Source organism: Stegodyphus dumicola, chromosome X1 (assembly GCF_044657685.1).
Source record: "Stegodyphus dumicola isolate Sdum_Otavi_A_Nest chromosome X1, ASM4465768v1".
Classification (NCBI taxonomy): Eukaryota; Metazoa; Arthropoda; class Arachnida; order Araneae; family Eresidae; genus Stegodyphus; species Stegodyphus dumicola.
Window position 1 is genome coordinate 34,949,948 of NC_140780.1, and position 25,429 is coordinate 34,975,376.

The following is a 25,429-nucleotide window of genomic DNA, read 5'->3' on the forward strand; positions in this document are numbered from 1 at the left end:
CAGTATGAGAAAAAATCGGTGAGGTATAATATTATTTAAAGGCGAAACTATATTCAAGCGATCTAGAAAGAAAGGAGAATCCAGAAGATCCGAGAGGGAAATAGCGCGATGCCCAAATTATCCCTCTCATCCCCAAATTTTCCCTCTCTCGAGATTCCTTAAGGGCTTTGTAAGTGTTGACAGACGTGAACTGATAACGCTGGCGTCTGTTTCGAGTTGATACACACAGGGAGCCACAAGCAGTGGCAATTTCAAGTATTTTTTAATGCTTTAAACTGATGAAAAATTAAGATTTATTGATTTAAAGGCACTTATTTATAGAAATTTGATTTAGTTTAGATGAAAGAAAAGTACTTATCTTAAAATTCCAGGCTTTTGGAGTATATCCTTACATTGTCCGCTGTTTTATTCTCGTCAACATCGGAGCCGAAATTCATTAGAATGATATAGGTTTTATAGGGGAAAAATAAACATTTTTCAAAGAAATTTAATTGATAATCACCAAGAGGAAACGAAAAATTTTCACTTTTTTACGGAGCGTGCTGCCGCTTGCCTCGGTGATCACACAGCCCTCAAAATAAGCTTTCTCCACTTTGAAAATAATCATTACAAAACCCAGATGAATTATATATCAATTTTTGGATACATCTTTCCACATGGTCCCAGTTAAAGCATTAAAATGTATTTAAGGTATTTTGATTATTATTAAGTACTTTATATTTTGATATTTTTTAACATATTTATCAAATTACATAGAAAAAGAAAATCAATACTTACGAATGAAAAGTAATCTTAGGAATATTTTTCGAAAATCTATTTGTGCATCTATATGCAATGCAAGCTGACATGCTTCAAAAGAAAAGAAAACAAAAATATTGCAATTACAGACTTCCTTGCACAAGTCACAGCGATAATAGGAACATGGTCGCCGAGCTTCACCGTTTGAGTTGAACCTTCCCTCCTTCTATTCTAACCTCCTTGATACTACATGCTAAAAAAAGTGTTAAACCAATGAAGGCTACTATTAGAGGGTTACCCTCTGACTGCTCTAAGGAGCAAATTAAAGATGAGTTGATTTCAGAAGGCCTTAATGTTGTTAAAGTGAACCTAATGTTCAGATTTAAAACTTGTGTTCCATTACTTCTATTTCAAGTGCAATTAGCTAACGTTGAGAGCACTGATAAAAAATCTATGACATCAGTAATTTACTATGTTTGGATGTTACAATAGAACCATAGAGACACAAGGGTGGTATTGCTCAATGTTATAATTGCCAACATTTCTATCATTCATCGGAGGGGTGCAAACTTGTTCCGACGCGTGTTCAGTGTTCATTGCTGCATAAAACTGCGGATAAAAGCAGAATTCATCGAACGGTTATAACTGTGTTCGGGACCACGCAGCCAACTTTCGTTTTTGTCCCCAAAACCCAAGTAATTCAAAGAACCCTAATGTTAAGAACCAGAACTCATTCAGAGCCAATATGGTGGAAATATTCCCCCCAGGATTTAAAGTGACACTATTAGTCGAAACAATTCTACCATATCACTTAGTAATGATAGGAAAATTCGAAAGGATGTCAATACAAATGACCACACACAATTTCCACAGCACCCTAAAGCATCTAAACCCAACACTAGAAGTCAGAATAAAAACTCTACAAATAATATCTCCTCTACTTTTAAGGACTTTTTTCAGGTCATCAGTGAAGTAAAAATCTTTAGTGAATTTTCTATTTTTTATGTAATTAAAATAATCACGAATCGATTGGATGAAATTCGTGCTACACCTACTCCCATAGACAAAACTTTTGTCTTCTTTAACATATTAGAGACTTTTAATAGAAGTTTATCTAGTATAAAGGGAAACTGTACGTTTTGCATTTTTGACTCCTTTTGCCATCTTTCGATATGCATATAATTTAAATTCTGTGCTAGAACTTTGACTACATTGAAGTATCAGTTTCTGATGTTGTTTCATGTTTATTTAAAAGTATGTGTTATGAGCCTTATGTTTTCCTAATTACCTGTGCTCGTATTTTCTCATGTTCATCCCGTGTCACCAGCTCAATATTTTTACCTTTTGCACAATATACATGATTACAGACTTGTGACTTTTATGAGATTTTCTTTACTTTTAAAGACTTTTGCATATACCTTAGAACTTTTAATTTTGTATTTATGTTGATACTTTTCCAATAATTTAGTTTTGACAGAGGTAAGGTCACTGCTCCTAGGTACTCCGGTGATGAACCATTGCATTATACTCGAGATCTTTGTAGAAAATCTCAGATCAGGGCTATTCTTCGTTGCAGACGAATTTTTAGCGCTGTCTATAGATTAATAGAATAGACACTACGTCCAAGCTTCGAATTTGTATTTTTGTTACGTGCTATTTCCATGTTTCAAGATGTGAAAATTTTCGGCGATGAATTACGGTTACCAAGGAATGGCAACAGCTATGCCGGTTTCGGGAATCTTAAATGTCGTGTTGTAATGTTATTGGAAATTGGAAGTATACAGGTGGCTTGGATGCGAAAATATTAGTGATCTGTAAACATGGTTAAATTGTGAAGCGTCATACGAACAATATTTAACTCCCTGAGATCTGTAACGTCAGCTGTAATGAAAGTATTAGGTTTAGATATAGTGTTCAGTTTTAATGGTAGTTGATGCTTAAGGTAAACATTTAAATATCTTATGCATAGTAATGTAAACAGGAGTCTCATCTGAAAATCTGATTGAGTAGTTAGTTTTAATTTTATCTTAAGATTAACTGAGAATGTCAGATAATGTTGTTTTTCAAGTAATAATTCATATGTGTTAACGTGATTAATTATTTAACCTGTGCATTGTTATTTATGGTAATGATGATAGTTAGTATTTAAACTTTAGTGTGAATAATTTAAACTTCAGTTTCATGTGTCTGAGTGAAAATCATTCTGTGCGAAGATGTGTGCGATAACTGTCTCATAACTTTTCATTAGTAGTATTTGTGTCCCTTTTTAATTTTTGAAATGTACTTATTAGTTTTGTGCACTTTTTTTTTAATGCTAGGGAAAAATATTGGGTCAGAGAAAGTTTAGAATGCTTTGTTTTAAACAGTGTTTTAATGCTAAACTGAGCTGCTCCGTTAGATACCTAAAGTGACCTATTTTAACGAACTTCCTATTTTTAGTCACCGTTACTTATTTATTCGGCTCTAGTGTAGAATTGGGTGCCCCTTCGATTAGCGACAAATTTTTAAAAATTTTGGCGATGAAACCTCATTTCTGGTTACCATGATAGTTAACTTTGTTTTAGCCTCCTGATTTTTGGCAATGAAATCTCATTTCTGGTTACCATGATAGTTTAACTTTGTTTTAGCCTCCCGATTTTTGGCGATGAAATCTCATTTCTGGTTACCATGATAGTTTAACTTTGTTTTAGCCTCCCGATTTTTGCCGATGAAATCTCATTTCTGGTTACCATAATAGTTTAACTTTGTTTTAGCTTCCTGATTTTTTATTAAATGAAAATAGATTCATTTGTACATAGGCAAATTTAACGCCTTAAGGACCAGCGGCGGGAGAAAGCAGCGCAGTCACGGGACTGGACCCTCTGAAATGGATCGTCGCCACCGGCCCGCGCATTTTCAGCAGTTAAGCCTAATTTTACAAAAAAAAAAAAAAAAAAAAAAAAAAATAAAATCGTATAAAATCAGCATTTTGATATTGACTTTTTTTTTAATTTTTGAAGTTGCGTATTTAATGCACTTGTTTTTAATGTGTATTAATATAAAGAATATCACGTTGATAGAAATAAATTAAACAGGCAAAATACTAAAATCATAACTATACAAACAGAAATATATACTATAAACATGAAAAAAAATTTACAAATACGAAATTAAAAAAAAACTAAACAAGAATTACCTGTAGGTAATTAAATTCCAGTTTAAAAATTCTGCTGTGTGTGAAATAATTCAAAACAAGAATTGACACATAGTCCTACATTGCATATTTCACACTCAAAATATGCTGTTTGCTTTCGCTTTTCCTTGGTTTTAGCGCACAAAACGCATCTTCTCCTTCCTTTATTACCTCCTCTGTCAACGTAAATTTTTGGAAACTGTCTTCCAGTTAGACGGAAAGGTCCGGTGATTTTGGACAAATTTTTAAATTTTTAAGTACTGTCTCTTAACCATGGCTAATGGAATGAAACTGAATATAACCCCAACACATATCACAAAACTTCAAGGCACACTCAGAAATATTTCATCCTCAAATACTGTGTGACATCAGGTTCATATTAGAAGACTTCCTGTTTTTCTAAATCGGAAACAGCGTCCACGATTACCGGAAAGTGATCAAGGAAAGACAACCCCACTGGCGGGATATCCGTTACTGATCACGTCAATATATGTATTTCATATAATTACATTATATGTACAGTAAATACATTATATACCAAAATATAATGCCTGTGTCATTATATATAATGACCATTCAAGGCATTATATATAATGACATTAAATCGAGTAAGAAAAACGCTGGCTCTTTCCTGAGAAATGCGAGCAAGACGCATTACACGTCGAGAAAGTTGATAGTCTTTCCCCTTCTGTAATAATGCTGTAGTGTTACTTTTTAATTAACCAAAAGAGGTAATGTAAGGTAATATTGGCTGCCACGCCTTGTGAACTCAATCACATTACGGGTCCACTTACGCTTTGGGCACTTCGTGAAGGTTCAACCTCCACTATTACCCCTCCAGAGAAGCGGCGCACCACATGGAAACATCTCCATGCAGCACTGGTCGTCAATTGCTACCTGCCAGTCGCATAGGTGAGCCCGGTGCAGAAGGCCGTTACCCAGCAAACCAGGGGGGGGATAACCCCCCAGCTACAGATCCAACCGCTCAGAACATGTCACACCCCGAGGCCGGCCAATAAGTGACCTTTCTGAGGGCCTTCAGAACCACCAAGTTCATAAATTTTATACCCCCCGTGGCCGAGACTGCCTAGGTACAGATCCTAGGCAGCAGCTTCGCAGTATTCTCTACGTCGAACCCCGGGGGGGGGGAATTAACCAAGAAAGCTTATGTTAAGTTTTAAAATAAATAGAAAACAAACAAAAAAATTCCTAACGAAATAAACACAAATGCCCTTTAATTCATAGGTGCACTTATAAAGAGCCGTGATTTCCAGCTTGTTTATTTCAATAAATCTCTCAAAACCAGAAGCACAAAACAGAAACTAATGCCAGTACATGAAGGTCAAATACCGTATTAATCAATCCATGGGAAAACAATTGCCACTTAGCTCCATTTACTGGCTTTTAAAGATTCAAATAAATCATTCCGCTTTAATGTTCCATATACGCAGCGCTGGGCTCGTAGGAGCAGAATTGTTGTGTTTGCATTGTGTATACGGGACACTGGTCCTGAATGGGTTAAGGCAATGCACAATGCCTAGTTTGTGCAATTCTGAGATGTTTTTTTAAGTGAACACAGCTCGATGTGTACATGGACACAATTTGTGCAATTCTTTGAATTTTTATTTTGGTTTTGTGTAGTGGCCATCTTGAAATTGTGCCTTCCTGGCATTGGCGTCAAAAAAGAATCACCAAAAACAAGGGGCACCCAATTGTTAACTTTTACCATTTATTCATTTGTTTACGATTTCTGTAATCAGCACAAAATTTTTAAGCTGAAGTTCCAAATTTTATAACTTTTACCGTGTTTTACTTCAAGATGTTCTAAAACAGTTTAAAAGCTTTCACTTCATTAAGACACAATAACACGCCGAATAAATACTAATTCAGAAGTCAAACAACAAAAATCAGCGTTATATTTACAAAATTTTCACAGGACTAGTTTCGATGGTTTTACCGAACCACCATCCTCAGCTGCAAAACCGCAAATGAATGTATTTCTCATTTGCGGTTTTGCAGCTGAGGATGGTGGTTCAGTAAAACCATCGAAACTAGTCCTGTGAAAATTTTGTAAATATAACGCTGATTTTTGTTGTTTGACTTCTGAATTAGCTTTCACTTCATATTTTTGATTGTTTTTTCAGGGTGTATAAACTGGTTTTTATGTGAAATATTGTAGGGATTGGAGAGAAAACTTTTAAAGAATTTCAATGTGAAATATCATGGTAACATTTTGATGAGATCTTGTATAAAATATAATAACTCATAAATATGATTGCTACTGTGCTTTATGTTAAACTTCCAAAAATGTACATTCCATGCTGTATTGTGTATTTCTCCATTTTTTCTGTATTACTCCATTTACTTGTTCTGAAAATTAGATTTTAAAAATCTTTGTAAAGCAATTCTGTATCATATTTTCAGTTTTCTAATATTTAACTGTAGTTACAAAACATCATTGCAGTTTCTTGATATTTAACTGTAGTTTTAATTAACATAACATAGTCAAAAATATGTTTTGGAGCTGGGAGAAAGTTATTACTTATGTTTGTAGATTTTTTAATTTATGAAAAATTGCTTATTATTAACTTTTGTACAAGAACATTTTTGATTTCCGTAGTTTGCCCCCAAAACGTGCAGTGGCGATTTTTGGACCAAAAATTGCCATTACACAAAACCAAAATAACAATTCAGAGAATTATGATGCTAAAGCAAAGTTTAAAGTTTATAAAAAATTAAACATTTAGCAGTAGTAGCAATAAAAGCTCCCTGAGATATGTTGTGCAGACATTGAAGACAATAAAAAATTTTGAACTTAACCAATTTATTAACAATATAATAAATAATAAAAACACAGAAAATAAATTTCATTCAATATCAGAGTCTTAGGAAAAATATAATATAACCATCATTCATCAAATAATATTTTTACCTGGTCTCCAAAACACTGGCATTCAATACAAATAAAATGTCCTAAACAGTAATTAAGCGGCCTAAAAATAAAGCTGGCTACACATTCAATAAGTCCATAATCAATGGTCAAGAAAAACACCTGAAATTTAAATCAGGTTCTTGAAAACACTTAAAACCGGCCCAACTCCATTTGCACAAGGAATCGCCGCTCACGTATTTTAATTGCCGCCTTTATTGAAGAACATGGATGCCATCCACGGCAGTCACTCACATGGTAGCCTCTGGAACCAAGGAATTTATTCCGGAACAATAATCTTGTGGACATGAACCAAGGAACCCCATTCCGGAACAACCATCCCGCGGACAGGCACCAAGGAACTTTATTCAGGAACAGCCATCCCGCAAACCGGAACAAAGGCACCTTAATCACCGGACTGCATGCATCCTTCTGAAGGGGAGCCAGAGCGACGCAAGATACTTATAGCAGAAGTAAGAATGATGTCATCTCACGGCAACCAATCGGCTATCGGCACGAATCGCCTTTTCAGATGACGTAACATCACGTTTCGTTTTTGCATCTCAATTAGGTTGAAACAGTCCGTTCTCAATGCAAACAGTGGCAGCAAGAAAAAGAAGTAGAAGTAACTACTATATTACATTAAAATAAGAACTAAACTAAATAAACATTTCAAGGAGGAGAGATGATGCAGTAAAAGGTTTACAATAAGCTATATTTTCCAACAAATGGCCCCCACATCATCTCCGACCTGAAATAAAAACCGAATGCCAGTATCTTTACAAAATTCAAAACAAGAATAAATAAATATGACAATTTCATTCAGAAATTTTTAAGAAAATTTTCCTTTGGGAACATCTTATCCCATTATTCAAAAATTTACCATAAGTCCAACATGTTGCAAAACAATACAAAGACATATGTATGATCATACACTCAATATATTTACCCAGGGCCCTGGTCATTCATACAACATTCTACACTATACAGTTTTACGTTTACCTAATATCCATCATAATACGACTTATAACATATTAGTTTCAAATAAACAAAACTCTTAATTTAAATACACACAAAAACAAATTTCATATGAAAATTGTTCCACAAAATCTTATCAGGTTATGCTTAGTCAGCGGTTTCGTCATAGGATCAGCCACATTATCTTTACTTGGAACATATTTTAAATCAAAAATTTCCCTGTTCAATAGATCACGAATGAAAAATAGTTTCACATCTATATGTTTTGTCCTTGAGTTTTCAATGGGTGATTTTGTAAAACATATAGCAGCCATATTATCAGCAAACAATATTGGTTTTGAAACATAGTTACTTGCAATTTTAAACTGAATGCATTCATCCAAAATATTTCTAAACCAAACTAATTCTTTTGCTGATTCAGTCATGGAGATAAATTCTGCATCCATAGTAGACAAACTCACTCCCCTTTCTTTAAATGTACGCCAAGATACAGGTGATTCTCCCAACAAAGCTATGTATCCACCAATAGACACCATATCATCCCTGCTTGAAGCAAAATCCGAATCTGAATATATATTAAGCTTCAGTTCCTTGCATACCAGTTTAAGTTTGTACTGTCTGGTATTGGAAACGTACCCTAAAAGTTTAAGTAATCCTTCCCAGTGAAACTTACCAGGATTGCTTTGGAACTGAGAAAATATATTAACAGCATAAGCTATATCCAGACGAGTACGATTGCAAAGAAACGAGAGACATCCCAGAACATTTCTATAAGGTTAATTCATCATCTCAGTCGTTTCTTCTTGTGTACTGGGACTTTGAGACTTTGAGTATTTCACACCTTTAACTATTGGAAGGGAAGTAATTTGTATTTTAAAAGACTTAAATCGATCAACTATGTCTTCTATATATAATTGCTGATGAATTAAAACATTATTGTTCTCATATTCAAACTCCACACCCAGAAGCTTTCTTGTTTTACCTAAAATTTTTAAATCGAAATGTGAACTCAGGACATTTAACATTCTTTTAGCCTGAACTTCACTTTTTCCAAACACAACTATATCATCAACATAAACCAACAGAATGACAAAATCTTTAAAACGATAGACACAATTACACCACTCAAACTTGATAAACCCTAGGTTACATAGTGTTCTCAACTCGTAGTACCATAATCGCCTACTCTGATGCAAACCATACAAGGCTCTATCTAAACGACACACAAAAGTTTCTTTATCTCACTCTACAAAACCCTGATGTTGGGACATGTAAATTTCCTCTGATAAAGGAGCATAGAGATAGGCACTTTTTCGCATTGTATATTTGCCCATCGAAGGTGTGCAACTAAAAGGGAGAAAAAGAGCCTTATTACTGAAAAGTTGACTACAGGTGAGTAGGTTTCATCATAGGTATTGTATTTAATTTGCCGATAACCCTGAGCCACTAAACGAGCTTTAAAACGAATAATGTTTCCAAATTCGTCACGTTTAATGTTGAAAATCCACCTGCAACCCAGTGGAGTCTTGTCTTTAGGAAGTGGAACAAGATGCCATACCTTATGCTTTCGCATGTTGGCCATTTCCTCTTCCATTGCCTCTATCCATTTAAGCTTTTCTGTGGATTTCATTGCCTGGTTATAAGTATTTGGAATTGAAACATCTAGTCAGCTATCTCGGGTATATGACGTTGAAGGAGTACCAGTTGGGTCGATTTCACCACTATAAGTATTGCTTCCCTTGAAATCAAACAGGGTAGGATCATACTGAATATTATGTTCAGTGCAATACCTTTCTACATCATTTGGTGATCGTAGTCTTTGATTAGACCCCCTCTCAAAATAATACACACCCGTACGAGTGCCGTCTGGCCTTGGAACAGGTTTACGAAGCCAAGTTACTTGTCTCAATGTAGATTGAGTGTCAGTGCCAATTGTAGAAGGTACATTGGTATCGGTTCTTTCCTCTATTTCAGGAAAATAGCCAACTGGAGTATCAGTGGATTGGAACTCTACCCTTTCTTCAGATTCCAAATCAGGAAGGGTGCCCAGTACAGCTCCACTGCCACTTTTCTGCATTCCAATTGACTCTTTAAAAGTAGCATTTAGGGTTTCTACTACCTTTTGCTCATTTTCCAACCAAATCTTGTACCCTTTTGTTCGTACACTGTACCCAATCAATCGGCCTTTCGTTGCCTTTGGATCAAGTTTAGAATTTCTTTTAGCCTTTGGAATTCCCACATAGGCAATCGTTCCAAATGCCTTAAGATGACGTACTGATGGTTTCCGCTTAGTGTATAATTCAGATGGGGTTCTATCTTGGCCCTTATGACAGATTCTATTAAATGAATATGCAAAATACATTACTGCATCTGACCAAAATTCAGAACTCATTCCACTATCATGTAAGATTGCACATACATTATTGAGAGCTGTCTGATTAAATCTCTCACAAACTCCATTCTGTTCTGGAGTGTATACATCTGTAAATTCGTGCTTTACACCATTTTTATTACAATATGACCTGAATTGATCATTATCATATTCTCGCCCATTGTCAGTCCTAAAGTATTTCAACCTAAGGTTCAAAGATCTTTCCGCACATGCTATATGCCTTTCAAATGCTTCAAACACCTGACTTTTCTCCACAGTGGGGTATACTACCACATAACGAGAATATTCGTCAATAATAGAAATGAAATAACGTTCACCATTCCTACCTGGAATGTTAATAGGTCCCCATACATCAGAAAAAACCCTTTCAAGTGGCCTCTTTACTTGAATACCTTCTAAGGGTCTATAGGAGATTCGTCTTTGCTTATTGATTTGGCACTGTTCACAAAACAAATTAGGTGAGTGCTTTAACACAGGAAGACCTCGAACTGAATGTCTCTTACTAGTCCTGACAATAGCACCATAATTTATATGACCAAACCGACCATGCCATAATTCACTATTGTTATGCTGAACTGTAGATGCCTCAAATTTTACAGATTTGCCCCCCTTTTTGACTATTTTCGAAAATACATGATAGTTACTTCTATCAACTTAGCCTTGTACAAAGTTGAATTTTCATCATCAGTAACTTTAATTTGCCCATTTTTACCATAAAATCTTGCTCCATTGATATCTACTCTAGGTCCAGATATTAAATTTCGTCTCAGTTCAGGTGAGTATAACACATCTTTAAGCAAAATAACCGTATCCCCAAATTTCATTTTAACAGTACCCTTCCCATGAATTGGAAACGTTACCCCATCAATAGCTACTAGCATATTCTCATTTTTCACAGGAGAAAAAGTATCGAACAATTCACGATTTTTACAAAAATGATGAGATGCAGCCGTATCAAAAATCCACCTATCATCATTTTCTTCCAAATTGTTAACATTAGCTTGAGCTATAAAATGGGACTGTGCATAGGAGTTATTTTTACCTTTACTCAACTTGGGTTTGTTCTTACACTTAGGAGATGCTTTATTACTACTAGATACAGCTGAGGAAACAGAAGAAGCAGGTGAGGGTGATCTGGAAAAATTAGCTTTCATTCTACAGTACTTTTGAATATGACCTGGACGGCCACATTTATAACACTTGAGCCCTTTAATCTGTTTAAATTTGGGTTCACAGTGAGTACTTTGAACTTCTATAGTCTTATTATAGTTTTCCCTATGTACCTCTCTTAAGACTCATTTCCTCTGCTAGTATTTCAAGTTCAACATTTTTAAAAATGAACTTTTCATCTGGCCACCTCAAAACATTCTGAACTACTTGATCAAATTTATCTGGAAGGAACCTAAGAAACTGGAAACATATATATACGTCTCTTACAGCCTGATTAATATCAGCTAATTGTTCAGTTACATGTTTTAATCTAGAAGAAAAGAAACTAATACTTTCATTTGGTTTAATTTTACAATTTAAGAACTCTGAAAACAGGGACATATGTCTTGACCGATGATCTGGCTGGAAGTATTTGGCAAGCGTATTCCATGCCACTACCGGGTCATCAATTTCACATATCAAGTTTCTATATTCAGGGCTTACATTCATATAAATTAAAGATAATGCCAATCGACTTCTATTTTGATAGTCGGCTATAATTTCTTTTGTAATACCCTTAACATCATTTAAATCAGGACATTTCTCAATACCTTTAACCAAAAGCCATGCATTTTTTTCATTCAAGACAAACTTCATATTTTTGGACCGTGTAAAATAATTACATGCATCAAGTTTAGCAATATTATGCATGACGCTAACAGTAGCCATATTTGAATTTTAACGAAAACCGCCCCCCCAATCTCTTAAGTCCTAAATTAACTTTAAACTTCAAAAGTCTGCACTAAAAATAACTCAGGGGCTGGTGGCCCATAACCAAAATGATGCTAAAGCAAAGTTTAAAGTTTATAAAAAATTAAACATTTAGCAGTAGTAGCAATAAAAGCTCCCTGAGATATGTTGTGCAGACATTGAAGACAATAAAAAATTTTGAACTTAACCAATTTATTAACAATATAATAAATAATAAAAACACAGAAAATAAATTTCATTCAATATCAGAGTCTTAGGAAAAATATAATATAACCATCATTCATCAAATAATATTTTTACCTGGTCTCCAAAACACTGGCATTCAATACAAATAAAATGTCCTAAACAGTAATTAAGCGGCCTAAAAATAAAGCTGGCTACACATTCAATAAGTCCATAATCAATGGTCAAGAAAAACACCTGAAATTTAAATCAAGTTCTTGAAAACACTTAAAACCGGCCCAACTCCGTTTGCACAAAGAATCGCCGCTCATGTATTTTAATTGCCGCCTTTATTGAAGAACATGGATGCCGTCCACGGCAGTCACTCACATGGTAGCCTCTGGAACCAAGGAATTTATTCCGGAACAATAATCTTGTGGACATGAACCAAGGAACCCCATTCCGGAACAACAATCCCGCGGACAGGCACCAAGGAACTTTATTCAGGAACAGCCATGGCGCAAACCGGAACAAAGGCACTTTAATCACCGGACTGCATGCATCCTTCTGAAGGGGCTGGAAACCACTCACTCAAGTGCCAGGAAAGCAGGAACTAGAAGGGTTGAGCCAGAGCGACGCGAGATACTTATAGCAGAAGTAGGAATGACGTCATCTCACGGCAACCAATCAGCTATCGGCACGAATCGGCTTTTCAGATGACGTAACATCACGTTTCGTTTTTGCATCTCAATTAGGTTGAAACAGTCCGTTCTCAACGCAAACAGTGGCAGCAAGAAAAAGAAGTAGAAGTAAGTACTATATTACATTAAAATAAGAACTAAACTAAATAAACATTTCAAGGAGGAGAGATGATGCAGTAAAAGGTTTACAATAAGCTATATTTTCCAACAAATTGCACAAGGTCCGTATTCATGTTCACATCGACCTATTTTCACTAAAAAAAAAAAAAAAAATCAGAGAATCGCACAAACTCGACATTGCGCTCTGACTTGATTTTGACCGTGTACACCAGGGATGTCAAACTTGTAGGTATACTTGGGCCAAACAACTTGGTTTAACTTTAGGCAAGTTGCAAAAAAAAAAAAAAAAAAAAAAAAAAAAACAATATTCATAGAAACGTAGATTTATTTTGAATAATATAATAATAAACATATATATATATATATACAGGGGTTGGACAAAAATATGGAAACACCTTTAAAAAAACATGTTTCTTTGCTTAATATGGTGTAGGAAACCCATTGGCATCCAAAACAGCTTGCAGTCTTCTCGGAATGGATAAATACAGTTCCTGTATGTTTGCCAAGGGAATATTATACCATTCTTCCTGCAAAACGGTGGCAAGTTCAGATAACGATGTTGGCGGTGGATAACGAGAACACACTTTCCGTTCCAATGTAGACCACAAAGGTTCGATAATATTCAGGTCTGGTGACTGTGGTGGCCAGGGAAGATGGGACAACTCATCCTTGTGCTCAGAAAACCAGTCCTGGACAATGTGAGTTGTGTGAACAGTGGCTTTGTCGTCTTGGAAGACACCATCACCATCGGGGAACAAAGTTTGTAGCATGGGATGAACTTGATCGGCCAAAATGTTAACATAAGTCTTGGCAGTCATGTGCCCTGACACAGTTATCATGGGGCTAGCAGAGAACCACGATATGGCTGCCCAAACCATAACAGAACCCCCGCCATGTTTCACTCTTGGCTACAAGCAGTCTGTATTATAGGCTTGAGATGGCGTTCTCCAGACGTAAACTCGGCCAGAAGTGGGAAACAATGTGAAAGAAGACTCGTCAGACCATATTACTCGCTTCCACTGCTCTATAGTCCAGGCTTTATGACTTAAACACTACCTTTTCCTGTTATGGGCATTAGCATCACTGATGAGTGGCTTCTCAATTGCAGCACGGCCAGCAATTCCCTATTTATGAAGCTCCCTTTTAATTGTTTTGGTACTCACAGGGTTCGGTAACACAACATTCATTTCAGCAATAACTTTTGCAGCTGTGGTCTTCTTATTTTTCGTCACAATTGCCCTTAATGATCGTCTGTCACGATCACTCAGGACACACTTTCGTCAGCGCTGTGATTTAGCAGATGATGTTTTTCCGCTTTTCAAATATGCGGAATAAATCTTCGATACAGTACCTCTTGAAACACTAAACACCTCGGCTACCTTGCTTACGGAAGCACCTACCATACGTTCTCCAACAATTTGCCACGTTCGAAGTCTGTTAACTATGACATAATGCAATGACAACCTCACATAATAGTACTCCGACAATAACTGAACTGTTTAGCACTTTTACAAAGTTGTATAGGTGACGTCAGTAGTCAAAAATGCCAGCGCCACCTACATATTTCATTAAAATCAATCTTTCTTTTCAAACGTGCATTTCACAAGGTGTTTCCATATTTTTGTCCATCCACTGTATATTTATATAGAAAAGAACAAGAAAAATTTAATGTTTACGTCCTGATACTTGACATCTCTTCTCTGCTATTATCTTTCCTATTTCGGGAGAAATTTTGTTTGCAGTGATAACTTTCAACGCTGACCCAAGGTGAGCATCATTAATATGGTTTCTAATAGGAGACTTATTACCTTTCATGACTGAAAATAACTGCTCGCACCGATAAGTGCTACCAAACATGGAAATAATTTCATATGCGAATTTTCGAGTATTTTCTAACCTGGCTGGTAAATATTTGTAAAATTCAGGCATGCTAACTTCAATGAATTTTGCTTTCAAATTTGAGTTGCATTGAATCTCGATCACCTCCATTTGCATATGGCTGGGTACTGAGTCAATACTTATTGAGAAAATCGAAGAAAACAAAAAAAATTTGTCTTCGAGGGAACTAAAATCATTAAACCTCGTTTCAAATTCAGTTGTTAAATTTGCAATTTTTTCTGCGTATTTTTGATACAAACAAGTATCATGTAAACTTGATTTGTTCATGCTGCACGTCGGGAAGTGCGTCAAATCTTCATTAAGTTGTTTTTCCCAAAGAACTAGTTGACATTTGAATGCTTTAATTATGTCAAACATGTTCGTAATGATATGATCTTTTCCTTGTAACGATAAATTTAAATCGGTTAAGTGTTTGGTTATATCAACCAAGAAAGATAAATCTTGCATCCATATTGGATCGTAAAACAAACTTACGTCTTGATTTATCGTTTTTAAAAACTGACATATTTCTTCTTTCAAATCCCAGAATTGTTTGAGAATCTTGGAGCAAGATAACCAACGTACCTCGGTATAGTAGGACAAACCCAAATATTCACTATCTAACTCACTTAAGAAAGCAGTGAATTGACGCTGATTTAAACCTCGAGATCTTATAAAATGTATAACTTTTTTTTATATATGACAAAACATTCTCCATATTTATTACTTTCGTGCATAGAACTTCTTGATGTATAATACAATGCATATGATGAATGTTTGAACCGTGAATTTCACTAAGTTTTTTTCTTAGTAATGCTACGAAGCCCTTGTTTTTCCCGGTCATTGATGGAGCGCCATCTGTAGCTACAGAATTTAATTTTGCCAAAGGTAGATTGTATTTCTGCAGAAGTCCAAAAACACAAGTAAATATATCTTCTCCTGTGGTAGTACCAGGCATCGGTATTAGTTCCAGTAATTCCTTTAAAAATGTTTAAATTCTTGTCACAAGAACGAAGAAAAACTGCTAATTGAGCTTTGCCACTAATGTCCGTGCTCTTGTCACAGGCAATGGAGAAACTTTCGAAACTAGATGATTTTGCTTTGATCTGATCACTTAAATTCGCGGCTAAATCAGTAACTCTTTACGCAAGTGTATTTCGAGACAATGAAATTGATTGAAAAGCCTTCACATTTCCAGGACAAACAATTTCTTCAGCTTTCATTAGGCATTCCTTGATGAAATCACCGTCAGTAAAAGGCTTCGAATGTTTAGCTATCAACTCGGACAAGACGTAGCTTGCATGTACCGCCGCTTCACTTTCTTGCAATACTTTACTAAACATGGACTGTTGCTTTTTCACTCCTAACTTGAGCTCTTTCAACTTTTCTTCTCTCATTAAGCCTTCGTAATTGTTATATTTCAATTTGTGTTGTTCGTAACGATGTTTAATATTATATAACTTTGCTACATTAATAGTATTATTACATATCAAGCAGATTATTTTATCTTTTATTTCACAGCAAAAATATTCTAATTCCCATTTTACTTGGAATATTCTATGTTCGTCAGCGATTTTTCGTTTAATTTTACTACCACTTGGTTTTGATATAGATATACTGAATACAAAGGGCTGGAATAAACACGGTTAACGTTAAAAAGTTAACAAAAATTTATTCTTTCCACAAGAGATAAATCAAAATGCTGAAATATTTCTTCAAAAATATTCTAACAATATCACAAAATGTTAAACGTTTAGCAAAAATCAATTCAAAACAGAGAAACTAATTCTATCTCACAGCAAAATCGCTACAAATCAATCACAGCATTAAGTAAACAAACAGTTCGCTAGAACTACAGCTACTACTGAGATGAGTTGTTTGTTCTCGGCTTTTATAAGCTTTATAATTAATTTCTCGAATAAACTGGAAACATCTATAAATATCTGGATTTTTGTGGATGGCAACAGCAATTACGAGGTATTTATTTATTAGGTATTAAATGCACGTGCTGTTCTATTTTTAACCTTCCAATGCAGCTGTCTTTTCAAAAATCGTCTGCGTTGCTAAGGCAACATGAAGCAAATCTAATTACAATTCTAAAAAAAAAAAAAAAAAAAAAAAAAAAAAAACTAACTAAATAAATAACTATGAAATCCGTAACAATATGAATTAAGTAATAATTAATAATAAAGCAAAGTGCATGCACATGCATGCACCAATATATCGTACAAAACTATGATTGGAAAACTGAGACCATGAGTTCGGCGACATTTGGCTATCGGGGGATGCGTACAAGTTCTGAGTGCATGTGTCCCCCAAAAGCCGAAGGTAGCTGAACGCAAGCTACTCACACGCATTTGTAATTTCAGTAGTGTGTGTGTCAGCTCGCTGTGGGTAATCTAACAACACTGAATAAATTATCGTTAATTACTCACAGCGAGTTATATTTTATTATATATTAGTATTTGCCGATATATTGGACGGGCCGCAAAAATATTTGTTGTGGGCCGCAAGTTTGACATCCTTGATGTACACATTGATTTATTTTTACTTAAAAATCAAAGGAGCACCCAATTCTACACTAGAGTCAGACAAAAAATATATAATCTCAATAAACTGCATTTTAAATTAAACTATGAAATAACATAAAATAGCACTACGCACTAGGATCCACATCTACGCACTACACAAAGAAAATATCCTCTCACCTTATTTAGAAATTTCTGTGTCTTCAGTCTGTGGCACACAAAATTCCTTAACAGCATCCAAAAACTTTCCTCAAGTCATGCCCCCCCAAAGTCCTGCTATGCTGCCTCAACGTGGCGGGGGGGTGTCACTGGGCGGAACGGGCGAAGTACGTCGGGAGCATAGCTCCTGGTAGGGCCACCCTAGGCGTGAAGGCCGTTCCAACATGCCCAGCTAAAGCATAGCAGGTGAAGAACCCTCAGGGGATTGCCGTCTTGGTGATCGGGTATCACACTCCCGGGGCCCCAGTGACCTTTCCTCCTCTCTTTCCTCTCCTCTTGTCTAGCTCTCTCTCCTATTTTTCTCCCTTGTGGTTTCCTCTACTGGAGGTTGGGGCTCACTGTGAGATGCAGCTACTACTCTTGGTTTCTGTCTCACCATGGTGAGAATACCGCCTATGCGTTTGCCGTGCATGGTGACCCGTAGGGTGGGAAAGGAGGATCCTGGCAGTTGAGGGGCGAGGTACTGTCCCCAACACACTGCTTTGGCCTCTGCTTCTACTTAAAACGGGAGGCACTTAGCTGTTCCCGCTAGTGTCAATCGGCTGGCCACGAGTCCTATTGGTCAGTGGCTAGGGGATAAGCTCTCGGAAGTCTCCGTTTTTGGGAAAGCCGACTGTGGGGGCTTCAGTTTGCGTATAGGCCCGGCTAGCCCTAACACAGGGATCTGTGTTCCCTTGTTGGGCTCCATGGTGGGTGGGGCGGTCGGGCCCGAAACCTTCTCTCTTTTCAATACGAATACTTTAACTTCTTCTCCTAACCATATGGATACGAAAAATTCTGGAGCTGCTAAAAGAATTTGTACTTCGACCTTAATTAGCACAAACAAATATCCAAAGTTCTTAGTTATCACTGGTGAGCTAGAAAATCTATCACCATTCTTCATCCATAAGCATATTGCAGCCTCAGTAGGCGAGCCAAAACACATAAAAAAGCTCCGTTCAGGATCTCTGCTCATCGAGACTACATCTGATGCACAATCTTCCTCTCTCCAAAAAATGACCAAAATGGGGGAACATTCTATTACTGTATCCCCACATAAGTCTTTGAACACGTCAAGAGGTGTCATTTCAGAAATAGACTTGATATCAGTCTCTGAGGATGAACTTTCAAAAGAACTCGCCGAGCAAAATGTATGTGGCGTCCGCCGAATAAAAGTCCGTAGAGACGGGCAACTCGTCAACACAAAACATCTTATTCTGTCTTTCTCCTCTCCAGAGCTACCGAAAGCCATTAAGGCAGGTTACCTAAATTGCCCCATCAGATCTTACGTGCCGAACCCACTGCGCTGCTTCAAGTGTCAACGGTTTGGCCATGCGAAGGCCGCATGCCGGGGAAACCTGGCATGTGCTCGCTGTTCTGCAGGAGGTCACGAAAGTCAGGATTGTGTAGCTGATCCAAAATGTGCAAACTGTCATGGCAATCATCCAGCATACTCACGAAACTGCCCTAAGTGGAAAGAAGAGAAAGAAATACAGCATATTAAGACTACAAGAAAAATCTCCTATCCTGAAGCTAAGAAACTTTTTAGCACGGGTCAGTCAAAAGCAAATGTCTCCTATGCACAAGCCACTAAATCATATCGGTCAATAAGTACACAAACATCGCATAGCACACAGAAGAAGATACCTGAAACAAAAACAAATGACAAAGAAAAAGTCTTTCTTCTACCTCCTCCCAAACAGACAATAGAAAGTCGAGAAATAAAAACACAAGAAACAGAGAGTTCAAAAAAGAAAATTAAAAGCTCAGAAAAGAGAAGCTCAAGCCGAAGCTCAATTGAAGGGACCTTTTCAGACTTTATCGAATCTGAGATGGAAACAGATGGAGGCGGAGATCTCTCGAAAAATGCTCTACCTCACAAAACAAAGAAACAGCATCGAAGCAATAAACATTCCTAATGGCTACTCTCATTTCGTGGAACTGCCGGGGCTTCTATCAGGGTATTGATGGCATTAAGCAACTTATTAATAAATATCGACCTATTTGTATAGCGATACAAGAGACATTCCTTAAACCTGGTAATTTTGCAAAGCTACGTAGGTACTCGATGACAAGAAAGGATAAGACATTCAGTGAACGCGCAGGTGGTGGTGTCTGTCTACTCACCTCAATTAATTGCCCTTCGAGTGCTCTCCCTTTGGATACTCCTCTCCAAGCAGTTGCAGTACAGTTGAGCATTCGAACACTGACTACTGTCTGCAGTATTTACATCCCGCCTAATGAGAACATTAACTTAAGAGATTTAGAGGATCTAATTGCCCAATTACCAGCTCCGTTTGTTCTAGTCGGTGATTTCAATGGACACAATCCCTTGTGGGGTAGTAAAGACACCAACCCACGAGGAAAGCAAATTGAACAGCTACTCCACGACCACTGTCTCTGTATCCTTAACAACACAGAAAGCACTTATTTTCATCAGCCAACAAGGACCTTCCATTCCATTGACCTTGCTATTGTTTCTCCACAGCTTTTGCCTTTTTGTTTTTTTAACGTCGAGAATTATCTATATAATAGCGATCATTTTCCTATTATCATAAGCATTACAGGAAATAGGAGTGTGTTTATACCTAGAACACCACGCTTTTTGTTGGACAAAGCCGACTGGGACTCTTTCTTACATTATGCTCTTTTTACTGAAGAAATAATAAAGAATGTGCACATTGATCAGGCTGTGAAGATCATTACAGATAAAATTATTCAAGCAGCTGATATATGTATACCAAAAACGTCGGTAAAACAGCCAAAATACCCAAAGCCCTGGTGGAATCCTGAATGCCAGGACGCCATCAGAAAACAAAGAAAAGCTTGGAGCATTTTTCGGCGATATCCTTCAGAATCAAATCTCGTAATATTCAAAAGAGCTAAAGCAAAAGCTCGGCAGGTGCGAAGGAAAAGTCAGAAGAATTCTTGGATCTCGTATGTGTCTTCGATTAGCTCTTCAACTTCGGGTAAGAAGGTGTGGGAGAGAGTCCGGAAAGCGTCCGGTATCTACAAAGAGCACACACTTTCCATTTTAAAGACAAGTGGTGAAACAGTTACTAGTAGGGAAGAAATTGCCAACGCTATTGGACAGAGTTTCTCAGCCGTCTCACACAGTAGTAACTACCCTCTTGAATTTCTTTCCGCAAAAAAATGCATTGAAAAACAACTAATTAATCTCAACTCTCCCAATACTGAACCATATAATCAGGATTTTACTGTGCTTGAACTGAAAAGAGCTCTGCTGCAGACAAAAAATTCATGTCCTGGTCCAGATGATATTGCCTATCCTATGCTGAAACATCTTCCTTCCAAGTCATTGGCAACCATCCTCTTTCTCTTTAATAGAGTATGGAAGGAACAAGTCTTTCCAAATGACTGGAAAATAGCTTTTGTCATCCCCATTGTTAAAACAGGAAAAGACCCTACTAATCCGTCGAATTACCGTCCCATCGCCCTTACTAGCTGCCTCTGCAAACTCTTTGAAAAGATGGTCAACACTCGTCTGGTTTATTATTTAGAGACAAATAACTGTATCTCCCCTTATCAGAACGGTTTTAGAAAAGGAAGAGCAACTATCAATAATATCCTACTCTTAGAAACAGGTATCCGTAGAGCGTTCGTTAGAAGAAATCATTATGTTTCCATTTTCTTTGATATAGAGAAAGCCTATGATACCACCTGGAGATACGGTATCCTTCGTGACCTATATAACAATGGTTTACGAGGAAACATGCCGATATTCATCAAACATTTCCTACAGGATCGGAAGTTTCATGTGAAGATAGGCGATACACTTTCTGACATGTTCCATCAAGAAGAGGGCGTTCCGCAAGGAAGTGTATTAAGTGTTACATTATTTAGTATAAAAACTAATTCTGTTTTAAAACAACTGCCTCTAGCAGTCCAGGGTATGCTCTATATCGATGACCTGCAAGTCAGTTGCCAGGGAGAAGACCTGAAAGACATCGAATGTAAATTGCAGACATCTCTCAATAGAATTGTTAAATGGTCACAGGAAAATGGTTTTAGATTCTCTACTCAAAAGACTGTGTGTGTACATTTCTGTCGAAAGAAAATTCTTCACCCTGACCCCGAACTTTATCTGCAAGATGTGCTGATTCCTGTAGAAAAGGAAATAAAATTCCTAGGAATGAAATTTGACCATAAGCTTACGTTCCTCCCCCATATTACATATCTAAAAAAGAAATGTTTAAAAACTATGAATATTCTGAAAGTACTGTCAAATACTTCTTGGGGTGCTGATCGAAGCTCAGTGCTTCTTATATATAGAGCTCTCATTCGTTCGAAACTAGATTATGGATCAATCATTTATGGGTCGGCAAGGGCTTCAGTATTAGCCAAACTAGATCCGATACATCACCATGCACTTTGGATATGCACTGGTGCCTTTAGAACTTCTCCAGTGGAAAGCTTATATGTGGAAAGTAACGAGACCTCCCTGCGGTTAAGACGTGAAAATCTTTGTCTTAAGCATTATTTCAAAGTCTTATCACAAACTGAAAATTCTACACGGTCAATATTGCTTAATGACCAATACTCCCGTTTATATCAGGCACGACCATCATGTGTCCCATCTTTCGGCTTGCGGATGAGTGCTCTGGTGGAGGAGTATAATTTATCTAATATAGATATACAGATGGAGGATTTTTTTTGGAATTCCTCCCTGGGAGGATAGGAGAATCCATTCTCTGGATACTTTTCGACACTGGAATAAATCACAAACTAATGAAATCATCTACAAGCAGATTTTTTTTCAACATAGAAACAAATATAGGAAATATATCCCTCTATATACAGACTGATCAAAATCCCAGGATCATGTTGGCGCTGCTTTCGTCACAGAAAAAACAATAGTAGGGGTTCGATTACATACAGTTTGTTCTGTGCTTACTTCTGAGCTTACTGCAATCCATCTGGCTTTGACTTACCTTTCAAAACAAAAGTACACAAAATTTATTATCTACACAGATTCCATGAGTGCCTTAATGTCATTGAAAAATCACGCTCAATGTACTCATCCAATTGCAATCAGAATCCTAAAGTTGAATCATTCTTTAAAAATTCGAGGATACCAAATTCTATATTCGTGGATCCCTGGACATGTTGCCATTAAGGGGAATGAATTGGCAGATATTGCAGCTAAAACTGCAACCACAATGTACAATCTTCAGATTCCATTAGCAGACATCAAAGGGTTTGTCAAAAGCAAAATCCTCAGCAAATGGCAGAAGCAATGGGATGACAGAGTATGTAACAAGCTGAGAAATGTAAAACCCACCATTGGATACTGGCCATGTATGGTTAATAGAAAGGAAGATGTCCTCTTGACCCAACTGAGAATTGGCCATTGTCGCCTGACCCATGAGTATCTTCTGAAGGGAGAAGAGAATCCCAGCTGCCCAAACTGCAACGCAGATCTGACAGTTCATCATATCTTGGTGGAATGCCAGAGTTTTAATTATTTTCGCCAAAAACATTTTAATAGTTCAGAACTGGACTTAAAAAATTTAATTGGAAAAGCACATCATCGTAATTTGTTTCTGTTTTTAAAAGATATTGGCTTTTATAATAGATTTTAACCTGTTTTTTTTTTAAAGATATGAGCTCTTATCATAGACTGTAATCTGTCTCTTACCTAAGCTGGAAGTTTTTACAAATGACTAATTGCATTGTTACCATTTGTCTGGCGCAGATAACCTTGACAGGTTTTGTGCCAAATTACAATAATCCAATCCAATCCAATCCTCAAGTCATGTTCCCTTTCTAATGGAAAACTTTATATGGTGAGCATTTGAACCTTTCTGACAACAAACCCATTCAAAGATATCTGAACGATCTTTACATTTGACCATATGCATTTCATTTGTACAAACAGGACATTTATAATGGCTACTAAATAAATCTTCATTTGCACACCAGTGAATTAATGCTTTTTTCCCCTTTCCTTCGAAATTGTACAGAAACTTGAAATTAATCTTGCCACATTCAGCCATTTTACCATGTAAACCACAAAATAAGGAAAGTATTTCCTAATTAACATCCAACACACAAACAAGCCCATACAAATCTTTTCCTATCAGTCAAATTCACTGCAGACACGCAACCAGTTATGACATAATAGGGTTTCCAAAACATTTAACTACTCAGATTACCATAAATGAAACAACTACTTGGTGATAATCCAAGGGGTGCCTTTAAATATAGGCTAACAACAGGATGGTATGAATGATCCCCAAAACAGCAGGTACAGGTAGAAGTGGACAGAACACCAGAAATTTCTCTTTGTTTATGTAGGTATAGTCCTGCTGCACTAAATGTGTAGTTTCATCCCAGTTTTGAGGGAAAACATCTGAGGGTCTCCCGCTTCTCTTCCCTTACCAGCAGTCTCTTGAGAGGACTTCTGATTCACCTTGTATTTTGAGTGCCTCCATGCTGCACAGATACTGTATGCTTATAAATATTCACACCTTCTCCGGGATTCGAACCCGTATCCGTTGTTATGGTCGTCAACATCACTGATTGCTATACTAACTGGACAGCTTACAAAAATAGCAGCAGAACAACTGCCAAGGGATCTGTAATACAGTCAGAAGTCTTTAATCCGGACTCCTTGGGACTTTGGTGATTCCAGATTATCGGTTTTTCTGGATTATAGATCATCAATTTAAATCTGGTAAGATGGCATGCAGGAATTATAAAATTAGAAATATGAAACCCTAATTTATGAAATAAAGAGCAATTATGATCTAAAGGGTATCAAAATTTACAAAAAAAGCTTTATATTTATTTGTTTGCTTTATTAAACATTTCTTTCAACGTGTGCATGCGTAAAGCATACATTACGCATAGTTGAAATTAGAAAATTGCAATGAGAAAACTATTTGATGTGTATTCGTGATATTTATAATGACGAGGAATTTGATTTAAATCATATCAAAGACGGAGTACATCGAGATGAAATACTACATTTAGTAAGGAATTATAAGCCAAGTAAAAAAAAAAATCTGCCCTGAGTATAAGGATAGTGCTTGACAGATCAACTTCCACTTCATTGCGCGCCACGACGTCCTCCCCCCCCGCAGAGTAGCGTGAAATTGATAAACAGATTTCGGAATGGTTAGAGAAACAAAGGATATGCCTTTATCTATTTTTTGCAGCAATTCCACTTTTTGTTTGATGGACATCGAAACATGCTTTTGTTTTGTAGATCCTTTGGTAGCTCCAGAATCGGAAATTCTTTTTGTCATAATCGAAAGTTCAAGCTTACTTTTATAAAATTGCTCTAACAGTCTGCAAAAAATAATAAGCCGGATCCAATTCGAAGATTAAGGGACAACACAATCTGCAATATTAACTGAAATAGATAATTAGATAATTTTAGCTTAGATTATACCGTCCGTTATACATTAAACGTGCATGCGTAAAGGTATTATGTACGTGAGTTTGTAGCTTTGAGGTCCGGTTTATAGATCATTATGGATTATGGACGTCTGGATTAAAGACTTTGACTGTACAAAGTTTTCAGTAGTTCATTCCATTGTCTTATGCTGTGATATATGCTGCAGTTTGGTTGGCATGATGGGGCAGATGGCTTCATATTTAACAGACAGTGTACTGCATATTCCAGATACCACTGCATAATAGAAAGTGGTATATCTTGTTCGGTTAGAGTAGACTGAAGGGTATCCC

General features: G+C 36.7%; 1 protein-coding gene across 2 annotated transcripts in view; it reads left to right on the forward strand.

Moving 5' to 3' along the window:
- The first annotated feature begins 2,461 nt into the window (after window positions 1-2,461).
- LOC118183884 (protein disulfide isomerase CRELD1-like) overlaps window positions 2,462-25,429 on the forward strand; it is a 66,283-nt gene continuing 43,315 nt past the window's right edge. The window contains exon 1 of one of the 2 annotated variants that reach the window (XM_085807946.1): window positions 2,462-2,680. In XM_085807946.1, the coding sequence (XP_085664072.1) occupies window positions 2,672-2,680 (9 nt within the window). In that variant the 5' untranslated portion in view covers window positions 2,462-2,671. Of the gene's footprint in view, window positions 2,681-23,317; window positions 23,524-25,429 lie in introns of those variants that run through there. The other variant, XM_085807947.1, reaches the window with a different exon arrangement.